At 39.3% G+C, this 21428-nt stretch overlaps 1 protein-coding gene across 1 annotated transcript in view; it reads right to left on the bottom strand.

Moving 5' to 3' along the window:
- LOC149016188 (putative ubiquitin-like-specific protease 2B) overlaps positions 1-20446 on the bottom strand; it is a 65132-nt gene extending 44686 nt beyond the window's left edge. The window contains exons 1-7 of the mRNA XM_089157315.1: positions 19948-20446; positions 17624-17952; positions 17449-17533; positions 17197-17237; positions 16322-16519; positions 16106-16181; positions 7165-7273 (exon numbers count right to left, since the gene is read on the bottom strand). Coding sequence (XP_089013441.1) covers positions 7165-7273; positions 16106-16181; positions 16322-16519; positions 17197-17237; positions 17449-17533; positions 17624-17952; positions 19948-20101 — 992 coding nt within the window. The 5' untranslated portion in view covers positions 20102-20446. The remainder of the gene's footprint in view (positions 1-7164; positions 7274-16105; positions 16182-16321; positions 16520-17196; positions 17238-17448; positions 17534-17623; positions 17953-19947) is intronic.
- Positions 20447-21428: the final 982 nt, after the last annotated feature.

The raw sequence follows: 21428 nt of genomic DNA, 5'->3' as shown, positions 1-21428 counted from the left end.
GTATCCAGTATGGCTTCGAAAAGATCTGATTGGAAGCTAAGGATCTATGTAGACAACCCCATTCCGTTGGGACAAGGCTTGTGTTGTTGTTTCTGTAGTAAGAAGCCAGAGCAGTACCTTAAGTGGTGAGAAAAGGTATGCCTGGCTTAAGCCTTGAATCCAGAATGGCATCGAATTGATCCAGTTGGAAGGTAAGGATTTATGTAGCCAACCCCAATTAGCTGGGATAAGGCCTGTGATGTTGTCATCGTTGTAATTCAAGCAGCAACTTGATTGGATTCATAGTTTGGAGACACTGCGAGCAGGAATGTATTATTTGCAGAAGCTAAAATAAAAGGCACAGCTCGAGTCTAGTGGATTGAGCAAGACCAACAAAACAAACCAAAGGCATTGGCTTAATACTACTTGGCCTAATTACGAATAGATGGTTCCTGCCTACTGACTGATGTGAAAAATGGCCCACCCCAACCGAAACCCTGCTGTGTGCCCCATGGCCACTCCAAAGTGGCGCAACTAGGGCTAGCCGAACCCTAACATTTTGGTCATTTTTCTAGCCCTAATATGCTGCCAATTCTAATTTCAGAATTTTAGTTTTAATTTTGGGTCCTGTCATGTTTTAAAGTCTTAGTGTGAGTTGGTATTGAGTTCTTGAGTCCTAAGGAGTCTTTCTTTTAAGTAGGACTCTTTTTAGACAATTAGGTCGTTTATTTCAAGAAGAGTTGTTTTATTTTATGTGGTTGTTATTAAGTGTAAAGGGTATCCTAACTTACTGAACAAAATCCTAGTTAACTTGGCTTCTAAGTCCCAGTTGAGTCCAAATAGAGTCTCTCAATTAGAGTTAAGACTTCACCGATGTAAGGCTATAAATAAGTCATTCTATCATGTAAAAATCAGTTTGCATTGAATAAAGACTGAAGAATAGATTTTGGAAGAAAATCTCATCTATCTGCTTTACTTTGGAAGATTCAACAACAACAACAACAACACTAAGCCTTGTCCCAACTAAATGGGGTCGGCTACATGGATTCTTGCCCTCCAATCAGTTCTGTTCGAGGCCATGCTAGATACAAGGCCTAAGCTATACATATCCTTTCTCACCACTTCTCCTAAGGTTATCTTAGGTCTACCCCTAGCTCTTATAGTTCCTTCAATATGGATTATATCACTTCTCCGTACAGGAGCATTTATAGGTCTCCGTTGAACGTGGCCGTGCCACCTCAAACGACTTTCTCTAAGCTTATCACTTATGGGAGCAACTCCCAGCCCAACTCTAATATGATTGTTTCTTATCTTATCCATCCTAATTTTGCCACTCATCCATCTTAGCATCCTCATTTCTGCTATACTGAGTTTATCTATATGATTCTTTTTAACAACCCAACACTCTGCACCGTACATCATAGCTGGTCGAACAACGGTCCTATAAAATCTTCCTTTAAGCTTTAATGGAATACGCCGATCACATAAGACCCCGGACGCACCTCTCCACTTCATCCACCCTATTTTAATTCTTTGGGAAACCTCATCTTCCAAATCACCTCTTTTTACTTATGATTGAACCTAGGTACCTAAAACAATCACTCTGAGAAATCTCTTTATCGTCAAGTATCACCACCTCATCATCTGGCCGATCATGACTAAAGTTACAAACTAAATATTCTGTCTTCGATCTACTAAGTTTAAAGCCTTTTGATTCCAAAGCTAATCTCCATGATTCTAATTTGGTATTAATCCCCACTTGGGTTTCATCAATCAACACAATACTGATGGTATTGCAATAGATGCACTGTTCTGTCTTTTTGAGTAGTTGTTCCTGAGAGCTCAAAAATACAAGTGAAGAACATGTGAGAAGATAAGAGAAACACCACTCCAGTGCATATTGATGGCTCATGAGCAATGGGAATAATCAACAAGAAGTTTGTGGAGATGGATTCACATGTTTGATTGCACATTATTGGACATCGGCCGGTATCTCTAAGGAGCTAAACAAGTTTACAAATTCTTGTTGTTCTAGGCTATCATTTTATTATTGAACATATTCAAAAAAGCCTCGAGTTGATCGGGTTAGGTTAGTACTCAATTATCCTTTTGATTGTTGGGAAGGCCAAGGCCTATTGTAATTGGGGATTAAAGTCCTAGCCTCACCTAAGGTGTAGGTTGAAACAGGGAAATGGATATATTGGCCACAGGGTGGCATTTTTTGTTGAGGAATGCATTGAGCATATATGAAAATTCAAGGGGTTTTCCATTACGGCGTAGCTTTCACACATTGTGAGGTGAACCACATACACCGTTTGCCACTATCATTTTTTTTTATTTTATTTTGTGAAAGTCTAATCCTTGATTTTTCAAAGTGGGTTTGCAAAACCAACCACATGTTTAGATTACAAACGATTTGGTTGTCTGCTTTACACCATAGGAAGTAAGAAACTGACTCCCCCCCCCCCCAAGTTTGATCACATACAACCCAAGAAAAGCCCTTCAACAAACCACAGCTCTGTTCAACCATTGTTCCCTCATGGCCTAATCAACCATATTCTACACCTTGGCGTGGCTTCAAAAACCCTTCTCCCATTAGTGCTTCATATGCAGACAATATGGGTATAAGAGTGCTCAGTGCCCTAATTTATTGGTATCTAAATAAAAAAGGAGAGCATACCTTTAGAATAAAAGAAGCAACCACCAACAAGAACAGTCAATCTGGTGGCAAAAAGCATGCTAGAACCTTATGAGGTTAATGATGGGAGTGACGTTGAGCAATGATACTGCTATCCTAGTTGGGACCCATAAGTATACATAAAGTTCTTGATAAGGAAGATAAAAGATTGGTGTCGAAATAATATTTTCCAAACCAGACCGCAGTACAATAGCACACCTTGTGATGTGGTGATTGACTCATGCAGTTGCACTAATGTTGTCACCAAGAGATGTTTGCGGCTTGAAGACAAAACATTCCTCCGATTCCTACTAGGTTGTTTGGAATTTGGATGAACAACAAGCCTTAAAATGAATGAAAGGTGTTTGCTTGTATATCCTAGTGGTGAACTAATTGACCAGTTACAGCGTAATGTTCTTCCTTTAAAATTCTGCTACATCTTCTTAGGACGCCCATGTCTGTATGATAAGAAAGCAAAGCATTATTACAAGAACGCATATTCCTTTCAGCACAGTGGACTGAAGATGAAATTCCTCCTAGTGAATGATCTACCATCCATAGAACATTCCCTCGAAACTTGCAAAATTTCCCATTTTGGGAACCTCGAAACTAAAAACTAGGGGACCGGAAAAAATCCCAAGTTTCGATCGAAACCGTTGAAATTTGGTCGAAACTTATCGAAACCTGGTTCAACCCAGCTAGACCAGCTGGATCATGAGAAAAAAGAAATTCCCAAATTTCGTGGGAAACATGGGAAATTTTGTGGAAACATGGGAAATTTCATGGAAACCTAGGAAATTTCGTGGAAACTTGAGAATTTTTCCTACAAGTTTTGTAGGTTTTCCATATTTTCAACTTTTTTGTTTCTTTCATGTTTACCCAAGTACCCCCCCTCCATCAAGACTTCCCTATCCAAATTGCGTATTCCCTCAAACTGGTTATCTTAGGCATGTTGATGACCAAACTTATAAAATTACAGTTGTCGATTACCTTGACAACCATAGACATAAAATGTTATGGGATGTCTATGTTCGTCGGTTGGAGGAGAGGATGTTACAGACATAGTACTACTCGGCTCACAGGATGGATCCATCGAGGCACTCCTCTTGGCATTGAGTTGTACTTTTTTTTTATTGTTAGTTACTTTGTATTTGATGTTTTAAAGTTAGAAATTATATATTGAATGCTATGTACTTAAGTAGATAAGTTTATAGTGTACTCTACATTGATGTTATGTAAATTAAATGACATATCTACATTGATTTTTTTAGCAAAATATAGTCAATGTGTTCTTTATACTCTAATTAGCTTAAATGCAAAGTCTCACCCTAAAATGCTCCCTGAAACCTGTCAAAACTTGCACAAAAAAATCCTAAGTTTCCTCGAAATTTCCCAGTTTCCCACCTAGGTTTCCCATTTTCACCTAGTTGAAACTTGAGTTTCCCTTGATTTTTTTTTCTATGCTTCCATCTATCAAGCTCAAGAAGACCATTGACACATACCTTATATGACGTGTTTACTTGGACAGCATCTTTGGACCTCATCCAAACGCATTGGAGTTGAGTACTTTCACATCAAAGTTGATGCGGTATTAATAGATTGGTTGGACCTGCAAGCTAGACTATGGAATCTCGAACCTAACAAGAACTGATCCACGAGTTTTTGGTACAACAAGGGTTGGAATTAGTTAATTTAGTGTTTTGTTTTCAGTCTTTCATATTATCCAACCCGATCTAGTTGGAGATAAGGCATTTTTTTATTTTTTGGATGAATTGTTGTTTTTGTTCTTGTATTTTCAGTCTTTCATATGTTTTAGATTTAGATTTAGATTTGCAAAGTAGGATTAAGAGTTAGACTATGAGTTACACTTTTTGTTTTGAATATCACATTTCAATTAGGATATTTGTTTTTCCCCCTCTTTAAATACACGCTTGTAACCTAGCCATTATTAGAGTGAATTGGAATAGAAGTCTTAAGTGTTATTTGAGAATTAGATTGTGCAGTTAATTCTTCTTGCCATGAGTATTCCCCTCCCTCTTCTTATTCTTCTAGTTCTTTTTCTGTGAAAGCCCACCATAGCAGCCCTTTCTAAGGTCTGCATTACCTGGCCTTAGATCTTGATTGGCCAGTATTTTAGCTGGATGCCAAAAATGTATATGTCTATACTATCTTCAACTTATATGGAGTATCTTTCGCCGTGTGATGCTCAAGGAGATAACATGCCATAGATATGTCGACCTCGCAAGGATATATATGTGGGGCCAAAATAGTCCCACATGCCTAAATAGATAAGCTTAGATCAAATCATACTTTTCTTTGATCAGTATGAGTTTGTAAATTATCTCTTGCCAAGGGGACAAGAATGCAATCCAAGTTGGATACGTTGAAGATATCATAGTTTCAGGTAATGACTCTCATAGGATTGAAGAAGTCAAGGCAAATCCCCATCGGCCTTTCTAGATGGACTTATAGAATACACGAGTATTGTCAAGGTACTACACACTAGTTAGAGATGATGCAACACAATAAAGAAGTCATCCTACCATGGTTTCTTTTATTGTTTATGTCCTTAAGAGTTAGTGCCCTGGTCTAAATTTCCTGGTAGGCTGTAGGCTTTGTTGGCAAGAGTTATATTCCACTGTAGTTTTATCTTGATTTAGTATAAATATATGTATTAGCTGTGACGGTGGAACAAGCATTCTATTGCACAAACTATTTGATCTCACTTTCTTCTTTTCTCTTCCCTTTACCAGGTAGTGGATATAGGATTTGAGACTGTTTACATAGTACCAGAGTTGTAACCAGTACTTAAGTCTCTATGTGATTTTGCTGTTGTGATTGCTGTTTTTAGGTTTACTTATTTGAAGGAAACCCTAGTTCAATTATGAAGACTAGGATTTCCTATGAGTTCTGATAAAGATCTGTATGAAAATTTGTGCCTGATCAACTGCTAATTTGCTGCTATGCCTCCTTCGTGGAAGTTGACCTCTGGTTTGCTAATATGTGATATCTTGGACACAGTTTTTCCCTGTTTTCAGCTTCTGCTGATCCTGACCCATTGATCCTCCGGTTTCTTTTCATTGATCAAGTGCTGATCCATGAGGTAACATGAGGGAGAAGATGTTAGTGGTTCCACATCTGATATGGTTTATAGTTGATTGAAACTAATTTGCAGCTAGTTGCTTTGATTGGTTATTAGTCTTCTCTAGAACTTCTATTGTTAGGAGAAGTATGATTGAGATCAATTCACAGTTTTGCTCCATAAGGTAACATGAGGGAGAAGATGTTAGTGGTTCCACATCTGATATGGTCTTTACCCTCCTCCTTTCCTGGCTTTTCGGTCGAAGGGTTAAAGATGCAAACTTCTTTATTTCCTTTCTGGTGTCCGCTTATTCCTTCTGATTCTCAGAAGCATAAGCTGAAGATAACCGAGTTTTTATTTTTCTGGTTGCATCACTTCCAAGGAGACTTTCTCCGGGATAATGAAACAGAGAGGTGGAAGGACAAATAGAAATTACAGCCCGGGCATAAAGCAGCTTGTATTTCCCACTTGATGTTTGCAAAGGACAGAAATCAGCAGTCATATGAGCTGAGTTTCACAACTGAGTTAATTATATTCCAATTGAGAATATTTAGCCCTAATTTCCACCCAAAAATCATAAAGATCATAACCCCTAGATCAAATCATATTCCAGCATAACTTGAATGATTGCTTTAATTGTGTAGAATCATGGAATAATAACCAAACTTTATCTTTAAGCCCATTCACAAGATCAAGTAGTAAGAAAAGCTTCCTCTGATGAATACATCATAATCCTAACTATCTTGCAAATCGATATCAGCTGAGGAAGACACATTAAAGTCTCAGTTCACCATTCATCTAAAATCAAAAGCCTCCGATGACCAAACAAAAACAGTGTACAGGAATAGCATTCAACAGAATCACCATCATGTTTACATACTTCTGTTGGCACCCCCATCACAATTTTACCTTGCAACCCTCCACACCACCCCCCCCCCCACCCCCCTTTTATTTTTGATAAGTATGGATCCCTTATTATTCATACAGAACAAACAATATGTTGGTCAACAGTGCCAAATAGGCAGGAAACAATTCAACAAATAGTTTCTTTAATTCAATAACCTGAACCTTGTCAAGAGTAGAACTTCAAGGGAATAAAAATTACATTTTGCCAAGGAAACTTTTACATGAGTTTGGATAAGTTTGGATCCCTTAATATTCATACAGAACAAACAATATGTTGGTCACCAGTGCCAAATAGACAGGAAACAATTCAACAAATAGTTGCTTTAATTCAATAACCTGAACCTTGTCAAGAGTAGAACTTCAAGGGGATAAAATTTACATTTTGCCAAGGAAACTTCTACATGAGGGACTCCACTAGTATGCTACAAGGTAACACTTTTACAGACAACCATGGCAAATGAACCTTCATTACTATGTAAAATGCAACAATCAACTTGATAGAACTACATAAGGAACTCACCCATGAACAAGATTCCATATAGCCAAGTATCTTGCATGCAATTGTTGGATCAATTGCTGTTTCTCAGACCACTGAGAATCAGAGATTCCAAAAGTCAATTCGACCACACCTGGACACAGTATATGGAGTCAATGCTACTATTGGACAAGAAGCAACTAAAAAGGGTATTATTTGCAAAACAGCAAAAGAGCAAAAAAAAAAAAATTGCACAAGCCTCAGGTTCAATATTTATTAGAGCATTCAGCCAAAATTTGTCTTTTACATAATCGTAGTCTGTTACATTAAGTCTTAGTAATTGGTCGCCATCAAGTGATGCAAGGAAACAAATCAGAAATAGCGCTAGCGCCAATCTCAAGAGGGATTCCTGGTTCCTCTCCTTTCCTTCTTCTACTTGGAGCAGCAACTCCTATTTCTTTTCTTCTTTTTTTCATCTTGTTTTTTCCTCCTTTTTTTTTTTTTTCCCCTTTTTCTTTTTCCTCTTACCTTCTCAGATTTATCCCTTTCCTTCCCAGATTTGTATTTCCTCCAAATTGTAAACTACAGATACACCACCGGGGGCTGTGAATAAACTACTGCATTCTGAGAATTCTCTTATGAAACAACATGGTATCAAAGCAAACTCTTCTGACCCAAACCTTACCATCACAGCCCTCATACACTTACCCCAACAAAGCCTCTAATTACCTCTTCCATCACAGTCTTCTCTTTGTTTTATTTTCTTTTTGAACAATAAGCACATCTCTAAGGGAAAATCAATGAATTTGTTGCTGGCCTTTACCTCCCCATTAATGACACAACAAATTGAAGACATAAAAACCAGAATCTGTCCCATTACTTATTCTGCCAAATACCTGAAGAAACGACTCAACAGTGAAGGGGTCGATGTTCCCCTTTGGAGCTTCAAACCTGGGCAGCACTCAGAGTATACTGTTGTGACGGAACGATAAGTGTTTTTCAGATGGTTGCATTTGGACTCTCAACCTGGTTCTGATCTTAAGATCAACCTCTGGACTGCATATTTGATCCAGGTATTGCTGTGTATTTTTTTTTTTTTGGATGAATAAATAATATATTAAAAGAACAATCGCACATACATCAAGCAAGAAAGATTGCAAAGCTAAATAGCAAGTGCATAGCAAGGGGGGCAAAACAGGAGCCCCGAGAAACTAATGTACAGAATTTTTCTTTTTCTTCATCTTTCTCTTGGCGGACTTGAGCCCAACCAGGAAGTCGTCACCGAACGGGTTGTGCTCTTTAGCAGGGCGATTGCTCCTTCTACATTCAACACGATCGAGGTCAAGCTAGGGAGCAGAGTGCGGAGAGACCAGAACGGGCTGAGTATAGGACAAGTCACAAGGCAAAGGTCTGGTAACGAGGGAGTCGGCAGAATAAGCTATGGTCTGGGTTTCAAAGTTGAAGGAGGATGACATGAGAGATGGGCTAGGGGGGGATGGGCCAATAATGATGGGATTGAGGTGAGAACAAGGAAAGGGACCCAAAATAGAGAGAGGGCCATGAGAAATGGGCTTGGGCAGAGCTGTATTATGGGCCGCTAATGAGGGAGAGAGAGAGGAACCGTGGGTTGGAAAACAAGGGGGGTGGGAGAGAGAGGCATTATTGTTGGGAGGAGAGAGAGGGACAGAGCAGTTTGGCAGAGCCGAGGTAGAGCGACCCACGTTGTTCGATTCTCGAGAAAAGCGTAGCAGCTCGTCAGAGAGGGAACTTGGTGGAGATCGATCAGAAGCCAGAATTTCGTCAGAGGATGGGCTCGGTGGAGATTGATCAGAGGGAACCAGATCGTCGGAACTTGAGTAAGGCAGGTCATCAGAGCTATGGGAGGCAGTGGGACACATAACCGGGGGCACGGGGACGACAGGGAACCAGGGAATCATGGCGGGGGTGTTCGGTACTTTGGGAGAAGAGTCGCTCTGCACCGGCACCGACGTCAGCGAGTTGCACTGCCGTCGACGACGATTGTAAGTGTTGGTGATCGCCGGTGGGGAAGCAGTCGCCGGAGAAGAGACAATCACCAGAGAAGAAACAGCAGACCTTGTAGCAACCAAATCAGGATCTTCGACAGTGATTTTCCCCAAGGCTTCGATCATGGCCTGAGGAGAACCGACAAAACGACCTTCAGAGAGGCCGCGATCTGCGGGAAATCCACCATCGGCAGTCTTGCGGGGATCTTCAGGAGGAGGCGCAACATTGGAAGGCAGTGAGTCAAGCAGAGATAGAGGGCTAGGTTGATTCTTAAGCGAGACAGAGCAGTCTGTAAGAGGCTCTAAAGGGCAAGAGGCATCATCGTGACCGAAGATAGAGCATAGTTCGCATCTATGAGTAATCCAATCGTATACGATGGTCTGATCGTACTTCAAGCCATTGTCATCGGCGATGGAGACAGAAGCCGGCAGGGGCTTGGCCATAGGGAAAATCACGCAAAGTCGGGCATATGAGAGCCTCTCCAACTTGAGAGTTTTGGCATCAGAGCGCAAAGGAGTTCCAAGAGCAGAGCCGATTCTACTTAGGCAATCGGAATTCCAGAACTCCAGAGGCAGACTTGGCAAGTTAATCCACAGGGGAAGGGAGCTGAGGTCGACCCTGCGGAGAGGAGAGGAAGGAGACCATGGTTTGAGGAATATTTGTGATTTTCCAACAGACCAGGGAGATCCCTCCAAGGCACGGGCATGACAATCCACAGAAGAGAAGTTAAAGAGAAAAATTCCGGAATCAATCAAATGCATATCCATAAGACCAAGGGCCTTCCATTGTTTGGCAAGGGAGGATTTGATGGTGTTTAAGGGGGGGACAGGGCCAAGGGATTGACCAATAATGGCAAGTTTCCAGCGGAGAATGCCGGGGGCTGTGGAGGTGGAGGGGCAGTGAGCGTGGGTGGGAGTTGCTGCCAGGGATGGGAGGAACGAAAGAGAGGTTAAGATCAATGGCAGAGGCATTAGGAGTGAGAAGAGAGAGTTCCAAGGCTTGGCCGGGGGAGGGGTGACAGCGGGGGGAGGAGAGGATGGGGGACAGGGTGAGGAGGGGGCGGCGGGAGCAAAGGAAGGCAGGGGGGTCGGAGCCGGAGAAGACATCGTCCATCTTCCAATCAGCTGTGTATTTTTTAGTTCTATATATATGGTTTGAGACAACAACTGCATCAGAAACTACAATAGGCTCTTCACCTGCTATATCTGATCAATCTGAGGGAAGGAGGGACGGTACCCCACTTACAATCTTAGATGGAACCAATCACCTAATGTGGTCTAGATCAGCCTATAATAACATCACTGACCGTGACTTCTAGCCATATTACCGGCAACACTATGAAGCCAAAAAGTCAAAAACCCCTGGTCCACTTCAGGATTGATGGCTTGCACATGACTCTCTAGTGATGGCCCCCTTGACTCAGTTTATGGAACTTGATTTACATCAAACATCTATTTTGTTGGACACTGCTGCCAAAAAGACCTATTGTAAGGTTGGAAACAAGGTCAAATTTATGAACTTGGCAAGCAGGTCGGTGACACCAAATAAGGAAGATCTCAATCTCCCAAAAAATACAACACTTTCAGTGCATTATGGCATAAGATTGACCACTACAACACCTCAGCCAACGAATGCTGATGATATTGTGGCCTATCGAGAACACCTAGAAAAAACTCAGGGGTGTGAATTTTTTGGCTGGTCAAAATGTGGAATATGATGCCATACTAAGGACTCCTACTCCACTAAGAAGTAAGGACACTTAACTCTTCCTAGGATGATTCAAATTACGTAACATGAGTACAACTTGGACTACAACTACAAGAGCCCTTCTCTAAGTAGGACTCCTAACCTGACTAGGACTCTTTCATAACTTGACAAAGACAAACTCAAATATCAAATAAGAGTAAAAATTGTAGTTCTACCTAGTCAAGTTTGATTGGAACAACAGCACCCAAAATGAACAAAACTCTCCAATGCTGGTGGAAATCTTCTGGGCTCCTGGCAGGGCCACAGGGTACTAGCAACCCCCTGGACCTTCTGTAAGGTGGTCCTGGATCAGATTCACATCAACTCTCCCCTTTCTATAAAAAATTTGACCTCAAATTTTGTAGTGATACGGTGGGAGTAACATGTATACAGAAACTTGTACCATTCCTAGGCAAAACTCAGGTAAGGTAGGAATGAAGTCTTTGAGTCCAGGAGATTCTTGTCAAAGAAACTGGGTGTCGAACAAAGTCAAGCTTGCCAGAAATCAACCATCATGCTCCTAGAATCTTCTTTATCCCTAGCTTCCCAAGATACAATCATCTTCTTCATCATGTTGCTGCAAAAATCTCTAGTACCATCTCTACCTTGTGGTCCTTCATGTCGGAAGCTTGCGGTGCACACTCTATCTTCAAGAACAACATCTTGAACTTCAAAGGCTTCTAGGGGAGTACCCTCAATTACTCTCCTTGCTTCCTGTGTTAGCCATGTTTGCTTTGATCTTGTCACTTTGATTCCTTTAAGAAGCTATTCAAGACCAAGTGCATGATGAGTGTCTCATGGAGGGCTAGATAAAGAAATAATGTTTGTTCAATAATCAAAGCGTGTCCCGCTTACAAGTGTCTTTTTTTTCTTTTTCTCTTTTTTTTTTTTTTCTTTTTTTTTTGAGGGGAGTTTGAGGGACTATATTTCTAGCCTTCCGTTGAAGGATTCTTAATAGCACTCAAATTGGGAAACAAAAAAAAGTAAGATTCCTACTTTACTTAGGACTCTCATTTATCTCAACCTAGAATGATTCAAATTACATAAAAAGAGTAGGACAAGTCTCCAATAGCGTTTGGGCTACAACTAAAGGGATCCTTTCCTAAGTAGGACTCCTAACTAGACTAGGATTCTTTCACAACTTGAGCAAAACTAAATAAATTACCAAAATAAAACCAGAGTTGCACTCCTAACATGTAGAATCCAACTAACCCTAATTAGGCTTGTTTAGTACTGCCCAAATTACCAAAATACCCCTTGGTGCAATTTTCCTTCAAGGTCGTAGGTTGCTGCCCAGCAACCCTACGCCCTATTTCGACCCTTGGCCTTCCATTCGGATGGCCCTGGGTAGTCCACATTAAAAACCACAAACCACATGGCACGAATCAACCTTTACCATTGCACCTAGCCCAGCAACCTTGGGCCCTATTTCAGCCCTTGGCCTTCTATTGAGATGGCCCTGGGTAGTTACATTATAAACCACAAACTACATGATCACAGCGGATCAACCTTTACCATTGCACCTATACCTACCATCTTGATATCATACTTGTGTAACCTTAATTAGCTTCATAATTAAATCAAGGGTAATTTTCATTTGGACCCCCTAATGTTTGATGCAAGTCATTTTTAATCCCCCCCCCCCAAAAAAAAAGTCTTACAATTACCTCCCTTGTAGTATGAAAAAAGACTAATTAAGGACACATCATTATTTTTATGACTAAAATACCCTCAATTTGACCCCACTGTTGATGCTCAAATCATTTAAGTAAATGATTAAACCTGCTACATTGAAACAAAAATTACATGCAGAGACCGAATCAAAAAAAAACCAAACCCTTTTCTCCATTTTCATCCTGGGCACCTTCTCGCTAGGCTTATGGTCTTCCTCCAAGCCTCCGGCAGCGAGGGCAGGGCACCTGGGAAGCTGTATCTGGTGTAAAAATCAGGCAGGGAAAGAGAAAAGCATTGGTATGGATTGCTTCCTGATCCACAACTATTGTTTCGATTTGATCTAATACAGGAGAAATACACAGAGATGTTACAGTTGCAGATCAATTTTGGCTATGCACAGTGGAAGTCCAAAACCACTCTGATCGAAATCTTTTTTTTTTTTTTTAACAGAAGAGGATACTGAACTTGACAGAAAAGAGGGCCTGAGTGGGGAACATCAAAGATAATTTTTAAAGGAAAGATCAAAGATAATGACACAGATCCCTCTGCTGTATTAATTTCCTCTTCAATGTCAATGAGAAGTGCGGCTTATGCTATGACCATTAAGGCCACCAAAGTAACACCTATGAATCTGTGATGCAACCAACCTATTCTTCTTCTTAATTTTCTGCTACCTGGCTATTTTCTGAATTATATCAATAACTCTGATCACCGGGTGAAGATTTTCTCTAATTTACAACAAACTCCTTGTCTAATATCTTTATCAATCCCAAGCTGGGACTCATTAGTCTTCTTGGGTTCCACAAACTCTCAATCTCAATCTGCCAACTGTGAATCTACTGGAGGCCTTGCAGCTGTGCAGAGATTATTTACCTGATTTATTTGAGTTAAATTGGTAAGGTGGAAGCCTCCTAAAAAGGATTTCCAGAAATCGGTGATCAAAAGATCAAATCACTATGCCTGTATTGGTGGTCGTTACTTTTGGTGTTCTTTCTTTTTGGCTGACTCCTCTTCTTACGATGGATTTGATGAGTAAGATGTCACTAGAGGAGATGCAGAATATGTTTGGAGTTGCTGCTTCGTTAAGAGGGACAAGTTCTGTTTCAACAGCAAAAGCAGTCCAAATTCTCCAAGGCTTCTGGAATTTCCACTACTAAAAGGAATTCTGATGTAGGTGGAACCACGGAAGTACTTTTAGTCAGTTCTCTTCAAAGCCTAAAATGAGGTCATCTCTGTCACCAAATTTTCCAAACTCAACTGCTGATTTGCAAGAACAGACAAAAACCAAATGAATGATCCAGTGATGCATCAGATGTTTAAATCAATGATCAAGAATATGAGTCCAGAGACGATGGCAAGCATGAACGAACAATTTGGAGTAAAGCTTTCACGGGAGGATGCAGAAAGGGCTCAACAAGCAATGTCTTCTTTATCACCAGAAAAACTTGGATAGAATGATGCAGTGGGCAGATAGGATACAGAGAGGGGTTGAAGGTGCTAAAAAGACTAAAAACTGGCTTCTGGGAAGATGAGGAATGATTCTTGCAATATGCATGCTCATCTTTGCAATTGTCCTTCATCAGTTGGGCTTCATTGGAACTTGAGACTGACTCCTCTTCCTGTTATATTGATCAGAAACATCTGATTTCCAAAAACTACAAGATCAGAATCCTTACCAAATTGCCAACTGGTAGTTCCAGATTGTAATCTTGGAAGGGTAGAACGAAGAAGATCACAGAAACCCGAGTTTGATCACAAACTTTTTGATGCATTTGAATTGTCTATGGGTGATCTGGTTGAACTGAAATAATGTAATTCATGCAAGAAAGTTGAGCACTCCTTGGGGCATTGTTCAACAGGCTTTTCAACTTACTCACAACTATCAAGTGAAGAAAAATGAGGAAGGTTTTGCCAGAGATAAGAGAGAAGTCAAGTGGTCAGCTCCTCCTGAAGGATGGCTAAAAATTAATATTGATGGATCTGCCACAAGGAAACATGATCACTCTATACAAGCAGGTTTTGGCAGAGTTATCAGGGATTGCAAGGGTAGAATGCTTCTTTGTTTTTATCAAGGATGTGGCAACAAATCAGCAATTGAAGCAGAGGCAGATGCTCTTAGGGCCTGTTTGGTTACATGAGCCTGGAGATTTCAAATATCTAGAAATTTCAAAATCTATAGAGTCATAATTCATAAAATTAACTGTTTGGTTAATTGAACATGTTGAATGAAATCTGTGGATTCATCTGTAATTTTTGTGAATACAATAATATTTAGCGTTTTTATAGAAGGGATGAAATCTCTGGATTTCACCTCATACCCATAAATTTACAGATTCACGTTTTTAGTGTAAAAAGATAAATCTCTAGATTTCATGAATCCAGAGATTTTCACAACCAAACGGGTATAAATCTCCCATTCATAAATCCAGATTTGAAATCTCTGGATTCATGAAACCAAACAGGCCCTTAGGAAAGCTTTATGTTGGGCAAAAGATCTCGGTCTATCAAACTTGATCATAGAGGGGGACAACCTGGAAGTAATCAAACTCATTCAGCAACAGAGTAGAGAACCTGCATAGAGAATCAGATCTGTCATTCTTGACAGCAGAAACCTAGCAGCCTCCTTTGATTCGATTGATTTCATACTCTAAGAGAAGGTAACTTTGTAGCAGTCTGCTTGGCTTCTAAAGGTGCGGAGACTCGGCAAAATTTTTGGAGCGATTCCTCTCCTCCCTCTTTTCTAGTGTGGCCTTTACTTTTTGATAGCTTAAATTTCTGTTATTAGGGGTTCCTCTTTTAAATAAATTACCGTTTCACCAAAAAAAATAGAGAATGAAGGATTTAATGAGTTTGATCTGTTAAACCACATATAAACCCGATTGGTTCCGGGTTAAATTGGTTCAGATCCAATCTTGAACTACCTTAAAGAAAGTATTAAAAAAAATGTATAAGGGTATTTTGGTCATAAAAAATTAGTGTGTCCTTAATTGGTTTTTTGGGATACCACAGTGGAGGCAAATGCGAAGTGCCATTCTTTTGGAACTAAGAATGACTTGGGTCAAACCTCAAGGGATCCAAATGAAAACTACCCTTAAATCAAAGTATTTACATTTCCAAAGCTTCAAGGGGGGCCAAGGCTTGGAGAAATTAGCTAACTCATCAACCTCAAAAACAAGGTAGTATTCATTTGCAAATACAAGGTCACCACTCATTTGAATCCAACAACAATCTTCAATGGTTTATGCATTACAGTTTGAAAGCCTACTCAACACCTGGTAGCTAACCAGCCAAGTGGAGAATATTTTGTAGACTGAAAGTCTATCATCCCTCCACATCACAAAACACACAAACGTTAACAGGAAAAGATCGCGTAATAAAAGTCTACTAGAAAAAAGCGAACATAATTATAAGAGAGTTCAAAGGGGAGGGGAAAGAATGAGTCCATTAAAAGATCCAATGGAAAGGTTACCGAAACCCACAAAATTAATCAAGTCAATTGAGAGATCCAAACTACAATAGTCAGTTGTTTTAAAAGCCTGACCTGAAATGTAACCTGCATTTTCAGCTCTGGGTCCATCTGCTTCCTTTAATAACAGTTTAACTAGCGCTGTTCCACTCTGAAACACCAGCCAACAAAGAATGGGAATGAATATTTAGTGGGAACATGCATTGTAGCAAGGCAATGGATTATAAATCAAAATTGTGCGCTCTAACAGCCCAATAGACTTCACAATCCAGACTGACCATCAGAACCCACCATTTCACACCACCGTGATTCAATTTTAATGACATCATCAATTGCCCACTCAAACGAACAAGATTCCTTGTTTCCGCATGTGGTTAAACAGTCAAGCTTGATGTAACTGCAGGAAAAAACTACGAAGGCTTCTGTAGAATATCCATCCCCATATCTAACAAAATCAGGGGAAACAGCAACTTCCATGCTGGTGTTATCCTGTGTTCCACAGCCAAAAGGATGAGGAGTAGATAAGAAACATTCCAAGCCTTTCACCCAAAAAAGAAAAAGAAGATTTCAAATTCATAAAATTAGAGTCCATTCCAAAGAAAATCATATTACCCATGAAAAAGCAAACAACTCTAAGTTCATAGTGATCATTTTTGCAGAAAACAGAAATTGGAAGAGGGGAACAAGCTAAGGCCCTAGGAAACTCATTTCAGTAAATTCTCATTCTAACTGTCTTTTGAGAAAAGACAACACCCCACAACATCATTAAAGCAATCTAAAAACTAAATTTGATAAGTGCAAGAAAGATAATCAGGGTGAGATAGTTGACATCCATACATATTCAAGCCAATACAATGGATGATAAAAAGTCAGAATGAACAGCTAGACTAGCTACCAAAGGAGTTATAGGTATAATGCATGCAGTTAATGAGAGAAAATGATAGAGAACAAAATCCTAAAAAGGACATAATAATGAATCATGGAGACAATGTTGGATCATAAAGACTAACTAGAACTGGTTGTATGAAAGGGATCAAGATTTCTATTTGAAATTATCTATTTCAGTCTTTGTAATAGTAATGATTACCATTGTCATTTATCCATCTTATTTTATTTTTAACAATTACATAATTCTTCAAATGAAAAAAACATGAAAAAAATCTCACCATTACCCAATTGCTTTGACAATAACCTGATGCTGGTTCCCCTGAAAAAATGAAATAGAACAGTATCTGCCACAGTTAGAGCAATCCTCATAATAGAAATGTTGGATTCTATGTAATGTCACCCCAAATTTGAAATTTTAGTCTGGCGAATCCCAAACAAGAAGATGTCTCATTCTAGAAGATTGACCTAAACAACTACCAAAACAAACTTTTAGCCAACAATCTAATAAAACAAGTTGATACAATATTAACCTTCATTTTCCCTCAGATCAGAAGAAGTTGATGGAGAACTCCCTCTCGTGCTCTCATTATCATCTGAAATCAATCCAACATCACTCTGCAAAATGAAGAAAAAAAACGAGAATTATCAAAACCTACATTCGATCTAATATCACAGCTAAGTAAGAAACAGTTGTCAGTCAAATACATCAGATGACGGGTCCAGAAAACTGCAACTTAATTCCTTGTTCTCAGCTGGATGCATGCTTGGAATTAAAGCTCTCGTTGCTGGGGAATTTCGTTCAGAAAATAGACTCCCAGATTCGAACAGAGTCGTGCTCATATTAACATTTGGTTCATGACACACAGACTTAGATATTAGAACAGCATCCAAACCCAAAATTCTTTCTTTGGTGGCAGATTCTCCTTCAGACAGACTCAAATCACAGAACCCAGAACTGTTGCGATTGTACTTGCTATCACTTGAATCTAGATCTACATATGATGTGGATTTAGTTTCTTTATCTCCCCGAGCAACTACACCAAATTACAAAAATTTAGGACAAGAAAAGAAGAAAAGAACATTAAGTTAAAAGCAAAAATAAATAAATAAAACAAAAAGAAAGAGAGGGGGGGGAAACTTCAAAAGAAGAATATAGATTCAAACCCACATATGACATGTGAAGCTAGAATCCCTTCAAAGATGGTTACATCGACTGAATTGCATGGATGGCAAAATTATGGATTATTTGAATTTTGAACACTAAAATAGATATTTTATCAAAAATGAGTGCTTTAAATAACTGGTACCTTTTTTATATAGGTATCATTTGAAATTTCATGAAATTGAGGGAAAGCATGTTAAGGACTTTTTCCAGACCCTGAAAAATGTTGGAGCCTTATGCAGGTATGACCATTATTTTCTAAAACACTTAACATTTTATTATGCAATTTCTAAATATGCATCTACTTTATACAACAACTTGAGTTGTTTTTACCTAATCTAGTGACATAATAGGACATTAAATAAAAATTATAAAATAATAAAACCAGAGACTTAACCAAAACCAGAACAAAAAGAGATCTGAAACTGTACCTCTTTTTGCCCAAATCTGTTTTAATCTTTAGTTTGAGCACCATAAATCCCCAAGGGTTGTTGAAACGGTCAACACTAAGGTCATCTTTTTGTGTTAGATAATTTCCCCAAGGTGGATTCCCCCACCAAAAAAAGAACAACTACACTCAGTTTCATACCTCACCGATAGATTCTTTTTTGTAGGTTTAAGGAGGCATATGTAGTGCATCTTACATGTATCCACCCATATTGGACCGTACTGGTGCCATATCAAACCATGTAAATAGAGGGTAGACACAAATTTTATTTTAAAAGACAAGTAGCATATCAATAAGTATCATATTGTTAATCACCAATATTAATACATTTCACTAATGCCATACATATGCACTGATAACATGGGTCTACAGAAATTAAATTACATCTGAAACTTAAAAAGGATGTGAGGAGATCCATTGGTGTATATCCAATTGAAGTAGAGTTAAATTTAATACAGCTGATCCATGAGGTATACAACAACTTCAACACTCAGATAGCCAAGACCAACTGTCCACACAGCTCACAATGGTTGCCAATTCTGTGAAACATATCATGACAGACTGTCTAAATGAATTCCTCAATTGAATATATCATAAACCTAAAAGTAATAACAGACTACGAGCCAGAGGAGTGACCACCACAATAGATGTTGCAGACAGCAAACATAATTAAGAGTCAAAAAGAAACGGAATGTGATGGCTACAATGGGCCGTAAGAACTGCAAAAGCTTAATTGAATAGCCTCTGGTTTAACTAAACCGTAACTAGAACCATTTAACAGCCTCAGAATATAGATGATGCCAAAGCATGAATCCTAAGTCGAATCTCTATGAACCCTTGCTATATCTCCATGATACCCATATCCTATACTCAAAATTCCCATGATCAACTGATTCTACTCTCTGATAACCGCAAGCAAAAAGTTATTCCCACTGTAAAATTGTGTCTGGAAGAAGTATGCAAACTTCAAACAAGGAGGTGCCATTGACTTCCTAGAGGCCCAAAATCCTCAGCTAATATCCTGTTTTTTTCCAAGCAGAAGTGAACGGCATTCACACAACTGATGAGTTGATAAGATTACACGTACACAGTTCAATCCGAATTCAAGCTCGGAATCACTTGGTCCCACGATAAGTGAAGTTCATCACATGCATCCCACAACTAAAAACTAAACGCTCATAGTACAACTGTAGTATACGTGAGCGAATTGAACCCTAACAGTAGCTCTGGACCGTTGGTTGAAAGCGGGAAGGGCAACCAAAACTCTCCAAGCACAATACAAAAGGAGGCTTCAGATTTGGTACTCCCATGATTCGAGAAATTCGTACAGCATTCAACAAATCGGAAGTTATGAACCACATTAAAATAGACCCATCAGAAAATTAAAATATGCATAGGGTTTCGGTATTTGGAACTTACAAGCTCGGATAAAATCATACTTCATCGAATCAGAAGAATTATCCTGAGAGTTTCCAGCTTTCCCAAAAAATCGACGAGATTCCGATTCAACACGTTCATCATCCTCATTGAAGTCAAAAACAGAAAATTTATCGCGAGAAGAGTTTCCCATCATTCGAGATGCTAGCAAAGATGTTATACACTAAATTCCACGGGACAAGAGTAACAAAGATGCAGGGTTAAAGCTTAAATCATCATAAAACCCTAATCTCCCATGTTAGACCACTTTAATTGGATGAATTCTCTCACCAGGAGGCAGAAGGGGAGAAAATTGGGTCGATTCAGATTCGGAATTGAGCAAATACACTGGAAATTTCGAATTTACGAACTCGCGAGGGAAATGTCGTCTCGCTGATCAGGAACCCGCAGGACGGTCCACACGTTGTTTGGTGTGCTCTCATTTTTATAAAGGTAGTCAGTAATCGGGACCCAGGGGCAGTAATCCTGGGAGCGAAGAACTTTCAATTCCAAATTTCCGGTAACCCATGACGACATAATTCATCAATATATCATAAATGGTATATGATTATGGTATTTCCAATAAAATAAAAAATTTAATTGTTTTAACAAAAACGTCCACAAATGGTTCTTTTAAGATTTGAAATTACTTTTCTAGCCTTACCCTAACCTTTACGGTTATACGGCCTTACCCTAATCTACCCCAACCCAACCCTTCATCATTGCGTTGACTCAAACCCCTTCCACCTCCATCACCAAAAGCCAACCCCCCACCCCTGCTGATATTCAAGGTGGGGTGGTTGCATGAGTGGTCTCATAAGCATGTTGTGGAGCATTGTGTGTGGGGTGGTGGTTGCGTCAGTGCAAGACAGTCTGCGAGTGTGTGTGTGTATCTGTGGGTGTGCTAGAGGATGTCTGTGTACATGAGTGCAAGGAAGTGAATGCTGAGTGAAGACAAAAGCAAAGAACTAGAAAGAATATATCTCTTTTGCTCTCATGCAAATGCATTTAGGTGTTATACGGTGTTTCTTGCAGGAGAAGGTAGTCGCCAATGATTGTTTTTGATAGTGTATGGGGGTGCCATAAGTTAGTAGAATTGGTGACAATGCTTGGATGCCGAGTGAGAGATAGAATCAGGGGAGTGAGACCATGAGGGTTGGGTATGGGGTTCTAGGGGTTCCACAAAGAAAATAGGATGACTAATTTGGAGTATTTTGGACATTTTATCAGTTTATGAAATTTCAGTATTTTTACAAAAAGTTGGAAGTTTTATTAAACGGTATTTAATGGTGCCGAATGTTCTGAACCTCTTTTGTCAAGTTTTTTTTTTTTTTTTTGGTTGCGGGGGAAAGAGGGAGGATAAATTACTAAATTAATACAAATGCATGTACAAAATTCTTTTTCTTTTCTGATGGAGAATATTATTTTTTTCATTATAGAAAATTTAAGGAAATAGTTAGCAGTAAATTTTTCTCTTTTGGTAC

The sequence above is a fragment of the Hakea prostrata genome, chromosome 5, assembly GCF_041222555.1.
Source record: "Hakea prostrata isolate BN-2017 chromosome 5, UWA_Hpros_2, whole genome shotgun sequence".
Taxonomy (NCBI): Eukaryota; Viridiplantae; Streptophyta; class Magnoliopsida; order Proteales; family Proteaceae; genus Hakea; species Hakea prostrata.
The sequence above is the reverse complement of the archived record's forward strand: the minus strand, read 5'-3'. Positions and strand labels throughout refer to the sequence as shown.